Here is a 17,975-nt window from a genome sequence, read left to right as displayed (position 1 = left end):
CTTCCCCAGTGACCCACTATCTGCGTATTCCCCAGTCACCTGCTATATCCTGGTCATTACTTCATTACTGCTCCCTGCATGTGGTATACTATTTAATGTATGTGTGACGTGTAATCGGCATTACACTGATTTTTTTGACCCTGCGCACTGTCCTTGTTGACCCTGCTTTACAAAGAATTTGAGTCCTGGCATCTTAACGAGTAATGGGCATAATGGTGTGCGGCATAATGTGTAAAGGGCATCAAGATGCGTGGCATAACGCGTAATGGTCACTGCGGTGTATGGTGTAACAAGTAATGGGCATCACGGTGTGTGGCTTAAAATGTAATGGGCATTACAGTGTGTGATGTAACATGTACTGTAACTAGCATTACAGTGTGCAAAATAAAGAATGGAATTGAAGCGAAGGTTAAAAAAAATGATAGGGTGGGTCAAGGGGAGGGGCTGGGGCAGGTCAAGGGGAGGGGCTGGGGCTTGCCACTGTCCGGGAATTTCTCAACACAAAGGTGGTAACCCTACAGGGACCAGGTGTATGTATGAGAGCGGCCATAATTGATTTGTTGCCGCCCACATGAGGCCACTTCCAGAAATTTTCCAGGGCCACTTTTAGTCCCCAATCCGCCCCGGTAGACAGTGATAAAACAAACTGGGTAACAACAGACTTGCCCCGCTGCAAGCTTACAATGCTATCTATCCTTACCACCTCCTCCTTGACCTCAGTTTTGCCTCAGCTGCTATCTATGCATATTCCCCCTCTCCCTAAACCCACCTGTCACATGGCCTTAAACCCCTCTACCCCAACTGCTTCCTACCCCAGCACAGCCCAAGCTTCCACATGAACCCCACACTCAGCACTGTAGCACTGTCTCTGAGTATAATATTTTTATACAGTAATCAGCTCGGGGACATGCTGTTTGCCTAGTGTGCACAAGCACATCCTAATGTCAGCCACCCCCACAGCTTAGTAACATGTGTAACGGGGTGCGACTTCTGGCATAACCTGTGTAACCGCGGAACCACTTGGCTTAATGTTTGTAACAAGCACTCTTCCTGGTGTAACAGGGGCTCTGCTCTGACTGCACAACAGGGGCTCCACCTGGCATGACATGTATAATGCGACTCTGCATGGTGTAACTTGCATAATGGGGCTCTGCCTGGCATAACAGAAGTAACAGTGCTTTGCCTGACTCTGCCTGGCATAGCACGTAACGGGGGCTCCGCCTGGCATAACACGTAACGGGGGCTCCGCCTGGCATAACCCGTAACGGGGGCTCCGCCTGGCATAACACGTAACGGGGGCTCCGCCTGGCATAACACGTAACGGGGGCTCCGCCTGGCAAAACACGTAACGGGGGCTCCGCCTGGCAAAACACGTAACGGGGGCTCCGCCTGGCAAAACACGTAACGGGGGCTCCGCCTGGCAAAACACGTAACGGGGGCTCCGCCTGGCAAAACACGTAACGGGGGCTCCGCCTGGCAAAACACGTAACGGGGGCTCCGCCTGGCAAAACACGTAACGGGGGCTCCGCCTGGCAAAACACGTAACGGGGGCTCCGCCTGGCAAAACACGTAACGGGGGCTCCGCCTGGCAAAACACGTAAAGGGGGCTCCGCCTGGCAAAACACGTAACGGGGGCTCCGCCTGGCAAAACACGTAACGGGGGCTCCGCCTGGCAAAACACGTAACGGGGGCTCCGCCTGGCAAAACACGCAACGGGGGCTCCGCCTGGTAAAACACGCAACGGGGGCTCTGCCTGGCATAATGCATCATTAGGCATGCTCCTTAATAAAATGTGCTGCTTTGTCTGTCTAATATCATATCTAATATCATAGTGTAGTATTCTGTTTTAGCAAGTTCGGACAGATCACATTTCTCATTATAAGTATAAGAAATGCAATCTGATTACTTTGAAGATGCAAATTAAAGGGTTTGAACAGTTTTTCATGAAAACTGCTCCAAAAGCCCTTAAATGCATTCAGGTCATACTATAATAATGAGAAAAGGGTGTGACTTTTTTTACATTATTTTAGTAAAAATAATGTTAATAGATTGGCCCCAAAGTATTAGAAAAGCACAGGTTTGCACTAAAACCAGTTTATAAATTATGCCTGTCTGCTATCATTATTTTCTCTATGTGGCACATAAGGGGATTCTATGTTCTATTCGTTCCCACCCACACCTTAATCTGTTGCTGGAAACTGTGAGCCAATTACACACTGAACTCTCAGCAAGAAAGGATTGAGTCAGTTTACACCATTCTGAAGGTCAAACCACTAAAGTCATTTTAAATGTGTGTTAAAGTGCACTAACTACGTAAAAACAAAACCACTAAAAGGCACATTAACTCCATAATCCATAACAGATACCTATTGGAATTATTTACAACTGAAAATTGGAGAATGCAGTTAAGGTGCCCAAACGTTTGTCCGATTTGGGGTGATTTCACGTGATCCCGACGAATCGGGCTGAGAAACCGTCCCAAATTGGATGTGTTTGCCTCCCCCTCGGGTAAGATGCAAGGTCCCGTGTGCACGGGACCTGAGACGGAGGTTAAACCCGCTGCCTCTCTGACCTAGGACTTGACCTTCATCCTGGTGGCAGAGGATGGGGTCGTATGGGATACATTGCATGTGAAACGACCACTTAGACCCCTTTCACACGCTCCGGCTCCTTCCGGGTGGCGAAACCCCGCACAGCCAAGAAGCCATACCGCACACAGAAGTTTAGAATGGTGGGGAGGGCCAGAGCCCGGCAGCCATCCCTTCCAGTGGTGACATCTGGCTGCAACCGGGTGGCCGGCACATGACCATCCTGTGTGAATGGACACAATCATGTCCATTATTAATTTCTGTGTGCGGCAGGAGCCGGAGCGTGTGAAAGGGGCCATACGCTGTATCGCATGCGATCCTGCAGCCCAGGAAGGAGGTCGGGTGGCCATACATTGTATGTCCACCTTTACTGTACCATCACTGGTCTTGAACATATGTATGTATGTATGGCTCAATAAACCTACAGAGAGCAATATAGCAAAGTATAACACCTTAGGCTGGGTACATACATGAATAATATATTGTTCAAGTGGTGAACAAAATAAAGGTAGTTCTTTGAGGGGCGGGGCTGGGAAGGGGGGATCGGGCTACACCCGATAGGTCTATAAACTATGGTTGTGCTGAAGAGCCGATCTGATATGTCTGAGCAAAATCTTTTGTTGATTTGTCCAAAAAATATTGTTTGTTGAGATAACCAATGCTATAGTGAGCATTGTGTACAAAGCATTAGTGTGTCTGCAGCTGTGTTCGAGACAAAGGTAATAGCAAGATCACAGACCCATCATGTAGGAACATTAGCTCCTGAGCCAAGGGCCAGATGTATTGAGCTCAAAGTCATCAAGTGGAGAGTGATAAAAGGCCAGCCAATCATCTTATACCTGTCATTTTTCAAACCCAGCCTGTAACATGGCAGAAAGGAGCTGATTGGCTGGCTGTTTATCACTCTTCAATTTATCGCTTTGTGAAGCTTGATACATCTAGCCCAAAGAAGGGCGTTATTCAGACCTGATCCCTGCTGCGCAAATTCGCAAGCCTATTGATAATTGGATGACTGTGCATGTGTATGGTTCGTAGCATAGTAAAAAAAAAACTGCAATGACTCTATCCTCCATCCCCCTGCAGTTAGACTCACAGGAACATACCTTTTTTTAATTTATTTATTTTTAGGTACTTGTTTCCTAGAACGGCGCCCACTAAACTATTTGCTTAGTCGGGTATTCTGCGTAGGGAAATCACATTGCATGAGCCATTTTAGTGCCGTTCGATGCAATGTGATTTTTTAAATGTAATATTAGGTATACAATAATAGGATTGTATGTCATAAAATGAGGTTTTATGCACCGAGCGCAGCGAAGCCCCGCGAGGGGCGGCGGTACGCGTCCTATGACTTTTTCATACCCCCACTATCCACGTCGGCGTGGAGTTGACTATATATAGTGTGGCGAGCGCAGCGAGCCCGAAGCGTGGCGAACCCCGCTTCGGGCTTGGTGGCTCGCCACACTATATCAAATAAACTCCACGCCAATGTGGATAGTGGGGGTATGAAAACGCCGGAGGATGCATACCACCGCCGCTCTCCACGCTTCGGGGTGGCGTGGATAGTGGGGGGGGGGAGGGGGGGTGCGTAAGACATCATTGTACGTCATACGCTTATCTCATTGTATAGCTGATGTAATGGCATCGCACACCCTATAAAATCTTGCGGGAGGTGCGATGCAATGTGATCCCCTGGGGCACACAGTGCAGTGAATAAATTAAATTTAAAAAATTGCATCGCACGCCACTAAAATGGCCCATGCGATGCGATTTCCCTACGTTTGCGTACGTAGAAAATCTGAGTGCCGTTCTAGGAAACAAGTACCTATTTTTCTTTTTTGGGGTGAGGGGGAGGGGTGTTAAACCATTTTCTGGGAGTGCCTTAAAAAACAAAGGCATGTCCAGACTTTTCAGGGAGTTTCTGTGAAGACAGCGCCGGCCTCAATCAGCCTGTATCAGTTGCAGCGTTGTGGAAGGGTCAGATTTACGCAAACACTTGAACAGACTGGGAAACTCAGTTGATGGTGAGTTGCAGATCAGCGATCCATTCACATGTCATTCACAGACTTGCATCGGCCTAGATTTAACTCTATCTAGGCAGTGGCTAACTGATCGCAGTCCTCTGCAAACTCACATGTGCAGCAATCAGGCTTGAATTAGGCCCTACAAATGTGTGGGAGTGTAAATCGTTAGATATACAAGGTTAATCCAGAAACAAAGACCGTAATGCCGTCCTCCCCAATTCATGGCTGGTATTGTTTCCCTTTCATGTTTTCTGTGACAGGCGTCCTGTTTTGGTTATGTTTTTTATTAAAAAGTGCCCTACTTTACAAAATCCCTGTGACTGAACTGAGGAGTGTTACTCTATTCTTGAACGTGCAGAAAGTGAGACCTGTCGAAATTTTCGCCAATTATTGATGTGACGTTCAATATGACCAACAAATTTACATGATAATGATCTGCTGGGAGGGACATTCATTATCATCTATATTCATGTCTAGCGTCTGTGTGTCACCGAAACACTGCCATCTGTTGGCAGCGAATGGAACTACATTTCTTTCTCTCGCGCACATTAGCCACCTTACTGGCTTTCAAAGCAGAGTGCGCTTACTAGTATATCATGGTTTTGTCTGGGAGGTTTTTGGTCATCCACACAGTCCAGACCTCGCTCCAAACGATTTTCACTAGAATGAAAAAGATCCCATGCGGAAAACGTATTGGAAGTGTTGAGTTGAAGCTTGCAGTCAGCAACTGGGTCAATGTACTGAAGACAACAGAGTACAACAAAGGGATTCTAAAGGTGCCCATACACTGCCTGCGACATCTCCTGTGAGCTGTCAGGACCTTCCCGGCGGCAGGGACACATGCGATCCGTTGTGATGGATCGCATGCGTCCCTGCTTACCGCCTGCCTTGCTGCCTGGAGGAACGGGTGGTCGGACGGCCACCTGGTCGGGTCCGATGCGCACGGGACCTCGCATCGGACCCGACGGCATGTCAGGGAGAGGCGTTTTTGGTCCGATTTTAAGGGCCGATTGGTCGGAATCGGCCGAAATCGGACCAAATCGCCTCGATGTATGGGGGCCCTTAAGCTAATGGACAGATATGGTAAATACTTTAATGAAGAACATGATCAAGGTAGGAAAAATATAATACAAACAAGTACTCTGTGTTTAAAAATAAACAAAAGAGGTCTTTATTTTCTGGATTTCCCTTGTATAAAGAAGCGGTTTATTTTTACCAATGAAAGATGGTCTGATGCTTACTATTGCTTAAAAATAGAGATGTGTTGTTTTGGATGTGCTTGGTTCTTCTAACCAAAATGCTAAATCTTATTAGATAAATAAAACATGGGAGAGCTGATGGTCAATAAATTGCCATTTTCAGTGTTCATCCTAGCACTGCACTAAAATCCATGCACTTCCACTTTCCTGCCTGTGGTGTTCTCTTAAAGAGAGCAGAGGTGGAACTACAGTTGCTACAGCAGATGCAGTGCAAGAGGGCCCCTGAAGACTAAGGGACCCACTGCTGCCCCTGTCACCCACTGTTCATTATCAGAAAGTGCTTCCAATGGGAAGACACTTCTGTTTTTATTATCACAAGCTTACCAAGCTCTAAATGGCTGCAGTATAGAAAAAAAAAATCAGGCCAGAGCATGCCAACCACTAAAAGACATCACCCTTGTGAGATATTTAAGTGTCGAGAATGCCTACTGTGAAAGTGTCAGATAGGTATGGACATATGTACGTGACAATGAGTGCCAGGGGCAAAATAGTTTTGGGTGGATAGACTGCAATGAACCCTAAAGAAGCAGGTCATCAGGGCCAGTGCCTCCATTAGGCGGCTTTAGGCATTTGTCTGTGGGCGCTGGCCATTGGAGGGCGGTACAGAGTTCAAAAGCAGGAGGAAAGTAGGTGCACGCCACGTGAGCAGCAGGAAATAAGTCGCCTGCCCATTAATCATCCCAGCTGGGCTGGGGCATGGTCTTCGGGGAAAGGTAAGGTCTCCCCCCCCCCCACTCACTCCCCCTCTCCCGTAGAGCAGGTCAGCGGCAAGCCGGCTGGGGCATGGTCTTATGGGAAAGGTATGGTCTATCCCCCACCCCCCCTCCGTGGAGTGGGCACAAGTGGTTGCAACCCCCTTGAAGCAGGTCAGTGGGCGGCGGCAGCACCTGCAAGCAACCCCCATGTGGAGTCTATGGGTTTAACGCAACCAAGTGCCGCCCCGCACGGACCCCCACTGACCCCCCCCCCCCCCTTACCTGTGTCCGGCCAGCACAGTGCTGTGTCCTGCTCCTCACTGCACTGTATATCCTCTTCCAGGTGCAGGCAGAGCCCACCCCGCAGCAGCTGGGTAAGGGAGGGAGGGGGAGCCGCTCACCCTTCACCGGCTGCTTCGCAATCGGCAGCTCTTATTGCAAGAGCTTCCCGTTGCTATACTTATTGCATATGTTAAAGCATTAGTATCGTTGTGGTAGCCGGCGGAGGGGGGAGTGGGGCCGGTAACTGGCGGCGGAGGATAATGCATCCCGCCCTCAATCTGGTGCTGCAGTGCATTCATGCTGTGCCCTCAAAATTAGTGTTGTGTCCAAAGACACAAACTACGTCAGAAGCAATTGGTTTGGTTTCCGAAACATTTTCAAGGCCATCAATTGAACATATAGAGTATTGCGCTGATTGGTTTCTATCAGAGCTACAATCCCTGTGAATGCTCTGTGCTGATCTAGATCTATGAGCCTCATTTCAGCATGTATCACTAAGTGGAGAAAACGCAATCCAGATTATTATATAACAGCTGTATGTGAGTAGCATGGCATTGCGCATGTATGCCCCCAATTTGCAAATTATTCTGCGCATGCATTCTGCTTCAATGTAATCACATTTTGATTGACAGGAAGCCATCACACTTCCGGTCAATCAATATGTGATTACATTGAAGCAGAATGCATGCGCAGAATAATTTGCAAACTGGGGGCACGGATGCGCAATGCCATGCTACCCACATACAGCTGTTATATAATCATCTGGATTGCATATTCTCCACTTAGCGATCCATTCTAGCATGCCAATCACTTTTCGGGAGGGTCTCTGACATCAGCGATGACCACGCACACCCGTTGATTTAGCAGAATTGTGGAAGCCTTTGACTGGTGCAGATGGACAGTACACTTCGATTTCACGACTTTTGCAAATGGATCTGTGTATGCATCACATTTTGCAATTCATTCGGAATTTCTGAAATGGGCATTTCTTTCTTTCTGGGTGGCAACTATTTGATCGCTGCAACTGCTTTTTTCTCATCGCTGTATCGATCCACGCTGAATGAGGACCTACTGTATATGTATCAACTGCGTGTTTTTTTTTTTTGTAATATGAGTGTTATAATGTATTCAGACTCAAACTCAAGCATACTTACATTGATCATGCTCACAAACACATCACTCAAACACATATAATGGCAAAAAAACAGATGTGATAGGAAAAATAGATAATCAACAAATAGGATATTCCAACAGATTGTATAAATGGACCCATAGATTGTACACGGATAGATTCAGTACTGCAAAGATAGATAGATTGGAGGAAAAAATGCATAACTCCTGGGCTGTAACAGCAGACAGATCACTATCTATAACTTAGTAATGCAACTTTAAACACCTGACCTAAAGGAGTTTATTAGCCATTTCTGCCCATCTAATCAGGATGAATGGGTCTGTGATGTCCCCTGCACACGAATCTAATCTTTTATGTCTACCATCTTTCTTTTACAAGCAATTAGAACCTAGCAACCCAAGTACCCAGAAGACTTATCCTTGCATTTTATTTAATCTCGCAGATGTATGTGAGTTTTTATCACATCCTTCACTGCACTTGCAAGATACAAAGCACACAGTCTCAAAGGGAATCTATCACTGAGGAAACATTAAAGATTAATCGTCTCTGACATATCGCCTTATGTTCTGCTGTGAGGTTCTAAAGCGCCTTGAAATGCATCTGTGCATACAAATAAATGTTTTGTCAATGCATTATTTTGTATAAATTGTTTAATCTCTGCCTTACGCTTTTAGCAGGCAGATGAAGTGGTGTGCACTCCTTTACATGGTCCTTGATATGTAATTCTTGAATTAGCATGTAAACTGTCTTTAAAGCAGAGAGATCGAAAACAGCGACAGTACTGCTCCATAGACCTCAGTGCTGAGAAACCATCTGTACACAGTGATTATTTGTGTCATTATTTATATATAGAGGTAGCCATAACTCATTGGCATATATTCAATGCCGTGGGCGAGCGGTGACTGCTAGCAGGACTTTTTGCTCGCAGTCACCGCTCACCCTGTCAGTATTCAACTGACCCCCCTCATTCGCAAATTCCCCCAGTTTAGGGGAATCCTCGCAGTTCTGTGACGGCGAGGATTCCCCCAGAACGTTGCATAGTGCGAGCGGCCGGCGCGGGGGTTAAACTGCGAGGATCACTGGTTTTCTGTGATCCTCGCAGTTTAACCCCCTCACCGGCCGCTCACACCGGCATTGAATACCTGCCAATGTGGCTGTGATGCAGTCGCTAGTTGCACCCGCAACAGAGCACCACGCTGTGGTCTAATGTATTTTTACTGAATCGCATGTGCAGCTTCAATGCACAGTTGCGGCGGCAGGTGTGCACTTTTCAGCACGCATGTTGCAACTGCGACATGGTGGAGGTTGGATGAGGCTGGCTACCAATATATATAATAATGTTTCTCCTCATCTCTATGGTGCCACTAGCAGCCACTGGAGGGCACCTGAAGGAGCTCTGTTTGGAAAGCCCCCCCCCCACCCCCCTCCATACGTGGCCACTTACTGACGGGTGACTCAGTCCAGCAGGAAGGCATGAGACCCTGTGTGGGGTGAGCATTGTGGTTCCCAGGAGAAGAAGAGGATGGTGCTGCAGATGATGCAAGTGAGGAGGCGGCACATAACCAGCGCCTGTGCTTGCCACTCCCACACCCTGCATAGGCCCCTTGGGCCAGCTGCTGCTGGCTGCTGTTCTCCTTTATGCTCAGACTGTCCGGGAGCTGTGTGGAGACTCGTGAGCTTGCAAGTGACCATACTGTTGTATGTAGTGGAGCAAGGGTGCAGCTGCTATGGGGCCCAGAGCTGAAGGGGCCCATCTTTGCTGTCTAAGTAATATGTTTTACATACATTTATCACCATCAGTTGCTAAATAGGGGGCCCTTACAAACTTTTGCTATGGGGCCCACGAATATCTAGGTACGCCTACGGTCATTAGGTCGACATGGGTTAGGTCGACCATCAAAAAGTCGACATGGGGCTGTTCACTGTTTTTTTTTTAGCCGACAGGCAGTATATTTGTTGCCCTACCATCCACTAGGGTGTGGTGGGAGACTAAAATAGTGTGCCAAGCGTAGCGGTGCACTTTAACCTGTGTCCATGTCGACTGTGTTGACATTCGGGTAAAAAAAAAAACAGTGAAAAACCCCATGTCGACCTTTCGACTGTCGACCTAACCCATGTTGACCTTATAACCCTGTTGATCTAACCCATGTCGACCTAGACACATGTCGACCTAATGACTGTCTAACAACTTGCTGGTGACCAACTGAGCCCCCCCCCCCCCCCCCCAGGGCCGGCGCTACCCACTCAGCAGCTCCTGCAAAGCAGGGAGGCGCCATGCTGAAAAGGCGCTGTCTCAATGCCTGCTCTGCTAAAGCTGCCTCACTGTCACTGCCACCTTCACGCCTGTCTGACAGCGGGCGGCAGTATGGAGAGGCTGAGCAGCTCCCTGCACCGCGCACACACACTGTCCTCCTCCCGCGACCTGCCCCTTCTTCCTCACAGACACTTGCGCTGAGGCATGTAGCGCTGTCTGTGAATGCCTGGATGTCATGTCATGTCCGAATCCGCCACCTACCCATTGCTCCCTGCGCCTGTCAGCTGTCAATCAAATGACGAACAGGCAGCAGCGCCGCCTCCCCTTCCTTCCCTCTTCTCAGTGTGCTGTGCCAGTGCCACTCCTCTCCTCCCCTCTTCTTCCATCTCCTCCTTGTCTCCCCTCCTTTCCCCCTCAGTCACGAGTGCTGCACATACTGTACAGTGCTGCACATACTTTTTGTACTGCTTTCGGATCGCATCGCACACACATTGCATGCATGCCATGCGATGCGATCTAACCCATAATGTATGCGATTCTCGCAGCGTGTATGGCAATGTTCCCTCTAATTTTACGAAGGCTGTGTGCGGCAAAAGATTTTGGCTGTGCAACTTTGGAAGGAAATTTAAATGTTTGTGCGTCACTGGAAAATGACGTTCAGCATTTGTGTTAACTTTACTTCAAAATGATATTAAACATTTAAACATTCAAAACACAGCACACAATGTAGTTATTGGGTGAAACACACATTAATTGAGTCCACAACTGCAAAAAGGGACCACTGCTGCTTTGTGCGCTCTGTTGTAATGTCTGTGCGCACGCTCGTCGAGTTGTGTGCGCACGCACACGCGCACAGCTTAGAGGGAACACTGGTGTATGGGCACCTTTAGTGCCTGCAACATTTTGCGGACACAGCACTGAGATGGTGTATGCAAAATGTACAGGACATGTACATGCACCCGAGATCCTCCATACAGTAGGATCGCATGTTGCATACACTCCCACAATCGAGCTGCAGCTTGTTGCAATGGCAATGTGAAAGGGCGCAAAATGTATGGTTTGCAGGAGGGCGCCGGACACTCTAGCACCGGCCCTGCCCCCCCCCCCCCCCCCCCACCCAAAAATACCCAAATGTTCTAAAGAAAACAAAGATTATCTTACAGAAAGCCTTTTTGGGATGCAGAGATGAATACCTGCATTCACTGCTGTGATTTTGTTATCTGGGGACAGGAAGGAATGCAGAGAGGCCTAACCTCCACTTGCATACTCTTTGGCTTGCCAGTGAGTGGCTGCCAGGCTGTAGATATATGCCATAAAACATTTTCAATCAGCAGCTGCCTACAGTTTATCCTAGCCAGTACCATCTTACCAGCATTATGGGCTCCAGGGCACAGCAGTGCAATGGGACCCCACCTATAAAACCTCACCTCTCTCTGCGTTCTTCACTGATAACCTTGGTGTGAAGACATCAGGCTTGACATTCAGTGCGACCACTGGAGGCGGGGACAGGGGCTGGAGGGATGCTGTCCAGAGCCAACAGGAATGTCGTAAGCAACATTTATTTTTGTTTGTTTTTATTTGCGTTGCCTTAGGCTGCTCTGGGGCCCCTATGCTTGTGGGGGCCTGAGTTAGTAGCCCACCTAACCCAGTGGGAAAGACGGCCCCTGCTTCTAGCATACAGTAGCTCTAAAACAAAACTAGAAAATCCTGGCAAACTTTTTAGTTGGCATTTGAGGCGTTGTACATAGTGTATATCTGTATATTTGTACAACTACTGTAATTTGCTGATTTTAAAATTAACCTCACTTTCCATAATTTCCTCTGCGTTTATTAATAACTTGTCAATGGATACATTGTAACAACAGATCTGACCCAGGACATGGTACTGTAGGTACGTCTCAGAGTAGACAAGAGCACACATAAGTCTAGATGGAACAAGTTCTCCCGCACTAGGTTTAATGATCTGACAGTCAGATGGCCAAAAAAAGATAAGGACATGATAAAAACTAATCTAAACAGAAGTTTATAAACCACTGGATGCATGACATTTGTTTCCTGCCTAGAGATGTCCCCATTTCATCCATGAAGGGTTTCAGCGCAGTTGTCAACCTTTTAAACTCTCAGTAAGATAAACATATTCGCAGTGGCAGACCTCTGATTCAGCACTCCCCCTAGGTTGTGTCAGATATTCTATCTCCCTCTGTTTATGATCAGAGACACAGAAATAATGACTTTCTACTGTCTTACGTACATTTTCTGACAGAACCTTTAATATGTCTCTCCCACCCAAAAACTCTATTAGGGAAGGGCAAAAAGAAAAAAAACACCACTACAGAGCTAGCAAGAATACGTATGTGTAACACAAGTAAGCAGCCTTCCTGCGATTTACAAATTGGAACCTAGCATTGAGTGTTTAGAATTAAGCCCCATACACACGGTACACGGTTGTTAGGTCGACAGCACTAAAGTTGACATGCATTGGGTCGACCACTGAAGATGGACATGAGCCAAGGTTGACACATGGGAATGTCGACAAGGGGTTAGGTCAACGTGCCATTAGGTTGACACAAGCATTAGGTCTTTTTGGGTAAAAAAAAAAGTGAAAAACCCCATGTCGACCTTCCCATGTGGCTCAACCCAATGTATGTCAACCTTAGTGCTGTTGACCCTATGACCCATACACACTAAGCAATATTGCTAATTTTTCCCATTCTGAGCAATATTGTTTAAAATATCACTGAATGTGTATGCTAAACATCATCACAGATGCCTGCGCCCGCGGGTCATTGACGATGCACTCCGTTGCATGTACAGTCGATGGAGCACATTGTTAACAAGGGCCATACCTCAGAATGCAGCATGGACCCCCTTCCCCCCTGTAAGCGTTGGCAAATTTCAATGCCCGCACTGTGCCGGGGCCCTCCCACCGCCAATAACGCTGTGTATACACATCCCATAGTGTGTACCCCAGCTATAGACTAACACTAGCTAATGTTAATTGCAGCTAGAAGTCAAGTGGTTAATAAGATGAACTAGAATTTTGGACAAACAATATGGAGCAGATCCTTGGCAGGATCACAGCCTCCCTCATTAGTTTCATGCACGGGTGGCAGAAGGCAGAAACACCCTGCAGGGTGCTATAGCCAAGATAAAAAGCAAGAGGCCCAGATGCTTTAGTATCAGTCTGCCTGAGACTATATGAAACAGAAGCTGGTACTAGAACATTTGTTAGGGAAAAAAACAACGTAATGGGTGGTATGATCATGTCAAAAGTCTACCCAAGTTCTTAAAGTACATGGAATTGTATCATTGGATATGTGTACACAATGTGCCCACAAGCATGCAGGGGGTTAATGTATTATACAGTTATCACTTCTTGCTTTGCATTTTTACTGATGTGCTGCGTCTATCCCCCAGCTGGATTACTAGTAATGTGTGAGAGCTCTCTACTCTGCGAGATCTCCTGTACACAGCCCAGTGCGGACACCCGCCTCAGCCAGGGACATGGGCAAAGAGGGAGGGGGCGAGGACACACACTGTACAAGCTTATATATAGATAATATTGAAAGTGACCTGGCATACGCCACTCCAGGGACGAATTAAAGTTTGTGGGGGCCCAGGGGCAACTAAGTTGTGGGGGGGGGAACCACTGAGAAATGTATGCCTTACCCTCCACCCTCCACACTAACCCTCCTGAGTATCCAATAACAGCAGCTGTCAATACAAAAACAAACATGCACACAGTGGCATTAACTTCTGGAAAGCCTGAGTGGCGGGGGGGGGGGGGGGGGCGCACTAGAGGTGGATGCTTTGAGCTTGGATGCATTGCCAACTCTTCCATCATTGCAGCAACCACATGTGACTCTGGCAGTGTGGCCATAGTGAACACTGTTAATAGGCAGCTAAATCGCAATAGAAGTGGGGAATAGAGACACACCTAAACACTGTGCTCTGGTTAGTATAGCTTTGGCAAATTCTGGGGAGACTGTGTGTGTGTGTGTGTGTGTGTGTGTGTGTGTGTGTGTGTGTGTGTGTGTGTGTGTGTGGTGTGTGTGTGTGTGTGGCGCCCATACACGGTACAATTATTGTATACAATATCGCATCGCATAGGTTTGAGAAGAGATGAGATCTAGTACAAAAAGCATGTGCAGCACATACTTTTTGAGCTATGAGATGTGTGATGGCATTGCACCCAGCAATTGTACCGTGTATGGGCAACTTTAGCTTAGCCATAGAATATTATAGAGGGTTGATACATCTCCAAAACAATACATACTCACAAAAAATTTATGGAACGTAGAAGTCAAGTCAGACAAACTTGGGCCTTTAAAAAGGTGTTTGAAGAATGATTTTGATTTCCATAACCTTATAATATGAAAATCTTGCTTTGCACCTCCCCTGTAGAGATACAGATGGGGCTGGCTTCATCTTTGCAGGGCTGGTGTTTCTAACGCCAGACCCGCCATCACACCAGCCCCGCCAGGGGGAGCGCGCGCAACAAAGCCTTCCTCCAGTCCCCGCCGTCTCCCCCGCCGTTCTGAGCGCCCCCTAACCCTGCCGGTCTCCCTGAAGCGGCGATGGCCAGGGACACGCAGCGTCCCGCCGAGAGACTGAGATGCACACGCATCCCAGTTCAGTGAAGCCCCTGCCGCCGGTGCTCGCCAGCGGGGAGGGTCTGGCAAGCCCCAGCCAAGGATGGCAGGGGCTCCATCTGTAAGTAGGAGAACCTACAACCTGCCCTGGCTCTATCAGAATTCCTATTGAAGAATGACCCTACTCTAAATTCCTATAGCTCTCTGTAAGACCAAACTGAACACTTGCTCCCATCTGCTGCCCAGCCTTCAGGAAAATAAATCTAAAGAATAATTGATCTTTTGCATAGCAGAACAAGTTGTAGAGTGGAATTAACTATCAGAGGTAACTCCGTAATCACAGGACTCTTCCAGCCCAGCATAGTGGAATACAGTTTACAGACTGAAGTGTGTTCTAATTTTTCACTGATAAGCTGGCTGTACTCTAGTGCAATTTGGCCACTTTTTGTCTGATTCCGACAGATCAGGCAGAGATTCCGATCGCGTTCTTGTGCACATTAGATCATAAATCTGTCTGACAGCCTTCGGCAGTGGAGGATTGGATCTCACATACGATATATTGTATACAAAAGGACCGCATTAGATATATTGTATGTGATCCAGCCAACCGAGCCACTTGCCGGAGTATGGTGTAAGGTGGCATATAGGGATTGATAAATAAAGGTCCTGTGGGGAATTACCTAGATAGACATTCCACAAAGAGAAAGAGAAGCACATTGGAGACAAGGAGATTATTGTAGGCATTCCCACACTGTACAGTAAGTAACCGTTTACATATAACCTTACCAACTAAAAGAACACTAATGCACTAGCTCTCACGCAAGAGGTGACCACATTGTACAGTGTGGAATACCTGCAACAGCCTGCTTATAGCTGGAATGGAATCATTTATTTCCCATAAAAGTAAACCTGGGCAAAGAGACAGACGTAAACAAGTCAATGCACCATCAGTCAACAGTGTCCGGATGTCGTATGTCAGGAGTCAAAATAATGACTTCAATCAAGTGCAAACAGTAAATATCAGAAGTCATTTCAAAACCACTAATAAATACATTTGCTGCAGGAAACAAGACGGAATGAGTAGACATGTGACAACCAGGGACTAGTTACTGGTGGGCAGGCAAGAGAATGCACTGTAGGGTTTTCATGCGTGGTATATGACAATAAAGGATGCTTGCCTGTGTGAGAGACCACTCTACCTATGCGAATGCTCAGATCACGGTCCTCGTATGCCAATCCTTCATCCTTCTTGTTGCCGGTTTTGGAATCATAATTTAAGGCAGCAGTAGAAAGTGGATCATTGTCGATGCCCTGCGAGAGGAAAAGAAATACAAAACTAAACAGAAACACCAAAATATAATGAAACTAGTACACTGCTAAAATAGAAAAAAAAACTATACCATACTGTATTAGCCACGTTAATTTAAACTACAACTTTATTAAATTAAAATGTAACAAAACCCTAAACCTTTGTATTTCCTTGGATGCCAATTCAATGCAGAAAAACTTCAATGCAGAAAAAATATTCGGATGCAGCAAGAGATGTCTTTAGGAGATAGTAGACACCTGAGATCAGAGAGCTGCATCTGAGAATGGAGGAGACCAATGCTGGACATACAGTAACCCCCTGATCTGCCCCCAAATGGCTGATAAGGGGCAGCGAGTGATGACGACAACACCCGTTCTGCACACGTGTAGGATGGGTCTTGTGTCGGTGAAGGTGCAAATATGTACATAAACCATCTGGTTCCCCTACAAGCCTCAATTCAGACAATGCATATTTTTACCGACACATTAAATACAGGATATCACACAGACTCATCCTAACCATTATACTCTATCACTGACTTTTCATTAATGACTGAGACTCCAAGTATAATGACTGAGAGCAAGTTTGTTGTGAGAAATAAAGGTGCACTTCTACTGGCGAGAGGGTTAAACCTAACCATACAAGGCCTGCATAAACAAACCATCGATGACAGCTGTGCAATGTAACTTAATGCATTCAGATCAAATACATTTAATGGGATTTCTCTATAGGTCAATAAGGGAGGCAGGAAAACTGCCTCTGCAGAGAATAACTTGATCAGGTTCTCACACAGAGTAATCTCATCATCACACGGTCTGTATGAGAGTGATTTACTGCATCTTGCAGAGTTTCATTCACAACCCAACAATTGGAAATGACAGACCTCCTCCTCCTCGTCTGTGGAACCTCCACATATTCCATTAGTGCCACTTTGAGCAACCTACCTGTGCCAGCACAACTATTCATAGGCAAATATAAACTTTTGCATGTTCTACAATTGTACAAACTTTTGAGATCTATCCTTATGAGTCATAATAAATCACATCACACCCAACTTTCCTAGAGGACGGATAAAAACAAATAGGTCTAAAATTTCAATGCAACAATGGTATAATAAAAACCATAAAAGAGGGGTTTCTTATTGGTTCAACAAATGGGGCAATTACCGGAAGAGATGGAACTGATAGCCTCTGTCCCGTGGCAAATCACATATATCAGCTCCTTCACGTCTCGGCACCTTACTCCAGAGTCAATGCCGACAAGGCACCCAGACTGACGCGTTTCAACTCCTGCTGGAGTCTTTTTCAAAGTCTCTAGTTGAGAAAGACTCCAGCAGGAGTTGAAATGCGTCAGTCTGGGAGCCTTGTCGGCGTTGACTCTGGAGTAAGGTGCCGAGACGTGAAGGAGCTGATATTTGTGATTTGCCCCGGGACAGATTCACATGAGCTATTTGAACTGGCTATCAGTTCCATCTCTTCCGGTAATTGCCCCATTTGTTGAACCAATAAGAAACCCCTCTTTTATGGTTTTTATTATACCATTGTTGCATTGAAATTTTAGACATATTTGTTTTTATCTGGAGGATCTGAATGTGACCTACCAGACACTGTTCTGTGCAAATTAAAAATCTTTTTTGTTGTACCTAACTGTACTTCACCATATGATTATCTTTCCTCCGCATGGTACTTCTGTTACAAATCACGGCGGAGAAGTATTATACGTTTTGAACATACAAGCGCCTGGTCATAAGTTATGTATACTTTTTGTTTGCATTTGTTACTGTGAGGGAAAAGGGAAAACCCTCAATACATCACTAGATAGGCTGCTGTGCACACTGCCGGGG

The 17,975-nt window shown here is 46.6% G+C and overlaps 1 protein-coding gene across 4 annotated transcripts in view; it reads right to left on the bottom strand.

Moving 5' to 3' along the window:
* The window catches only part of SLC39A11 (solute carrier family 39 member 11), a 400,550-nt gene that overhangs the window by 213,830 nt on the left and 168,745 nt on the right, over nucleotides 1–17,975 (bottom strand). For 3 of the 4 annotated variants that reach the window (XM_083148767.1, XM_083148766.1, XM_083148768.1), the window contains exon 5: nucleotides 16,002–16,134. In XM_083148767.1, the coding sequence (XP_083004893.1) occupies nucleotides 16,002–16,134 (133 nt within the window). The remainder of the gene's footprint in view (nucleotides 1–16,001; nucleotides 16,135–17,975) is intronic. The other variant, XM_083148769.1, reaches the window with a different exon arrangement.

This window comes from Crinia signifera, chromosome 6, assembly GCF_055691185.1.
Source record: "Crinia signifera chromosome 6, ASM5569118v1, whole genome shotgun sequence".
In the NCBI taxonomy this organism is placed as follows: Eukaryota; Metazoa; Chordata; class Amphibia; order Anura; family Myobatrachidae; genus Crinia; species Crinia signifera.
This window is presented reverse-complemented; position numbering and strand designations above follow the sequence as displayed.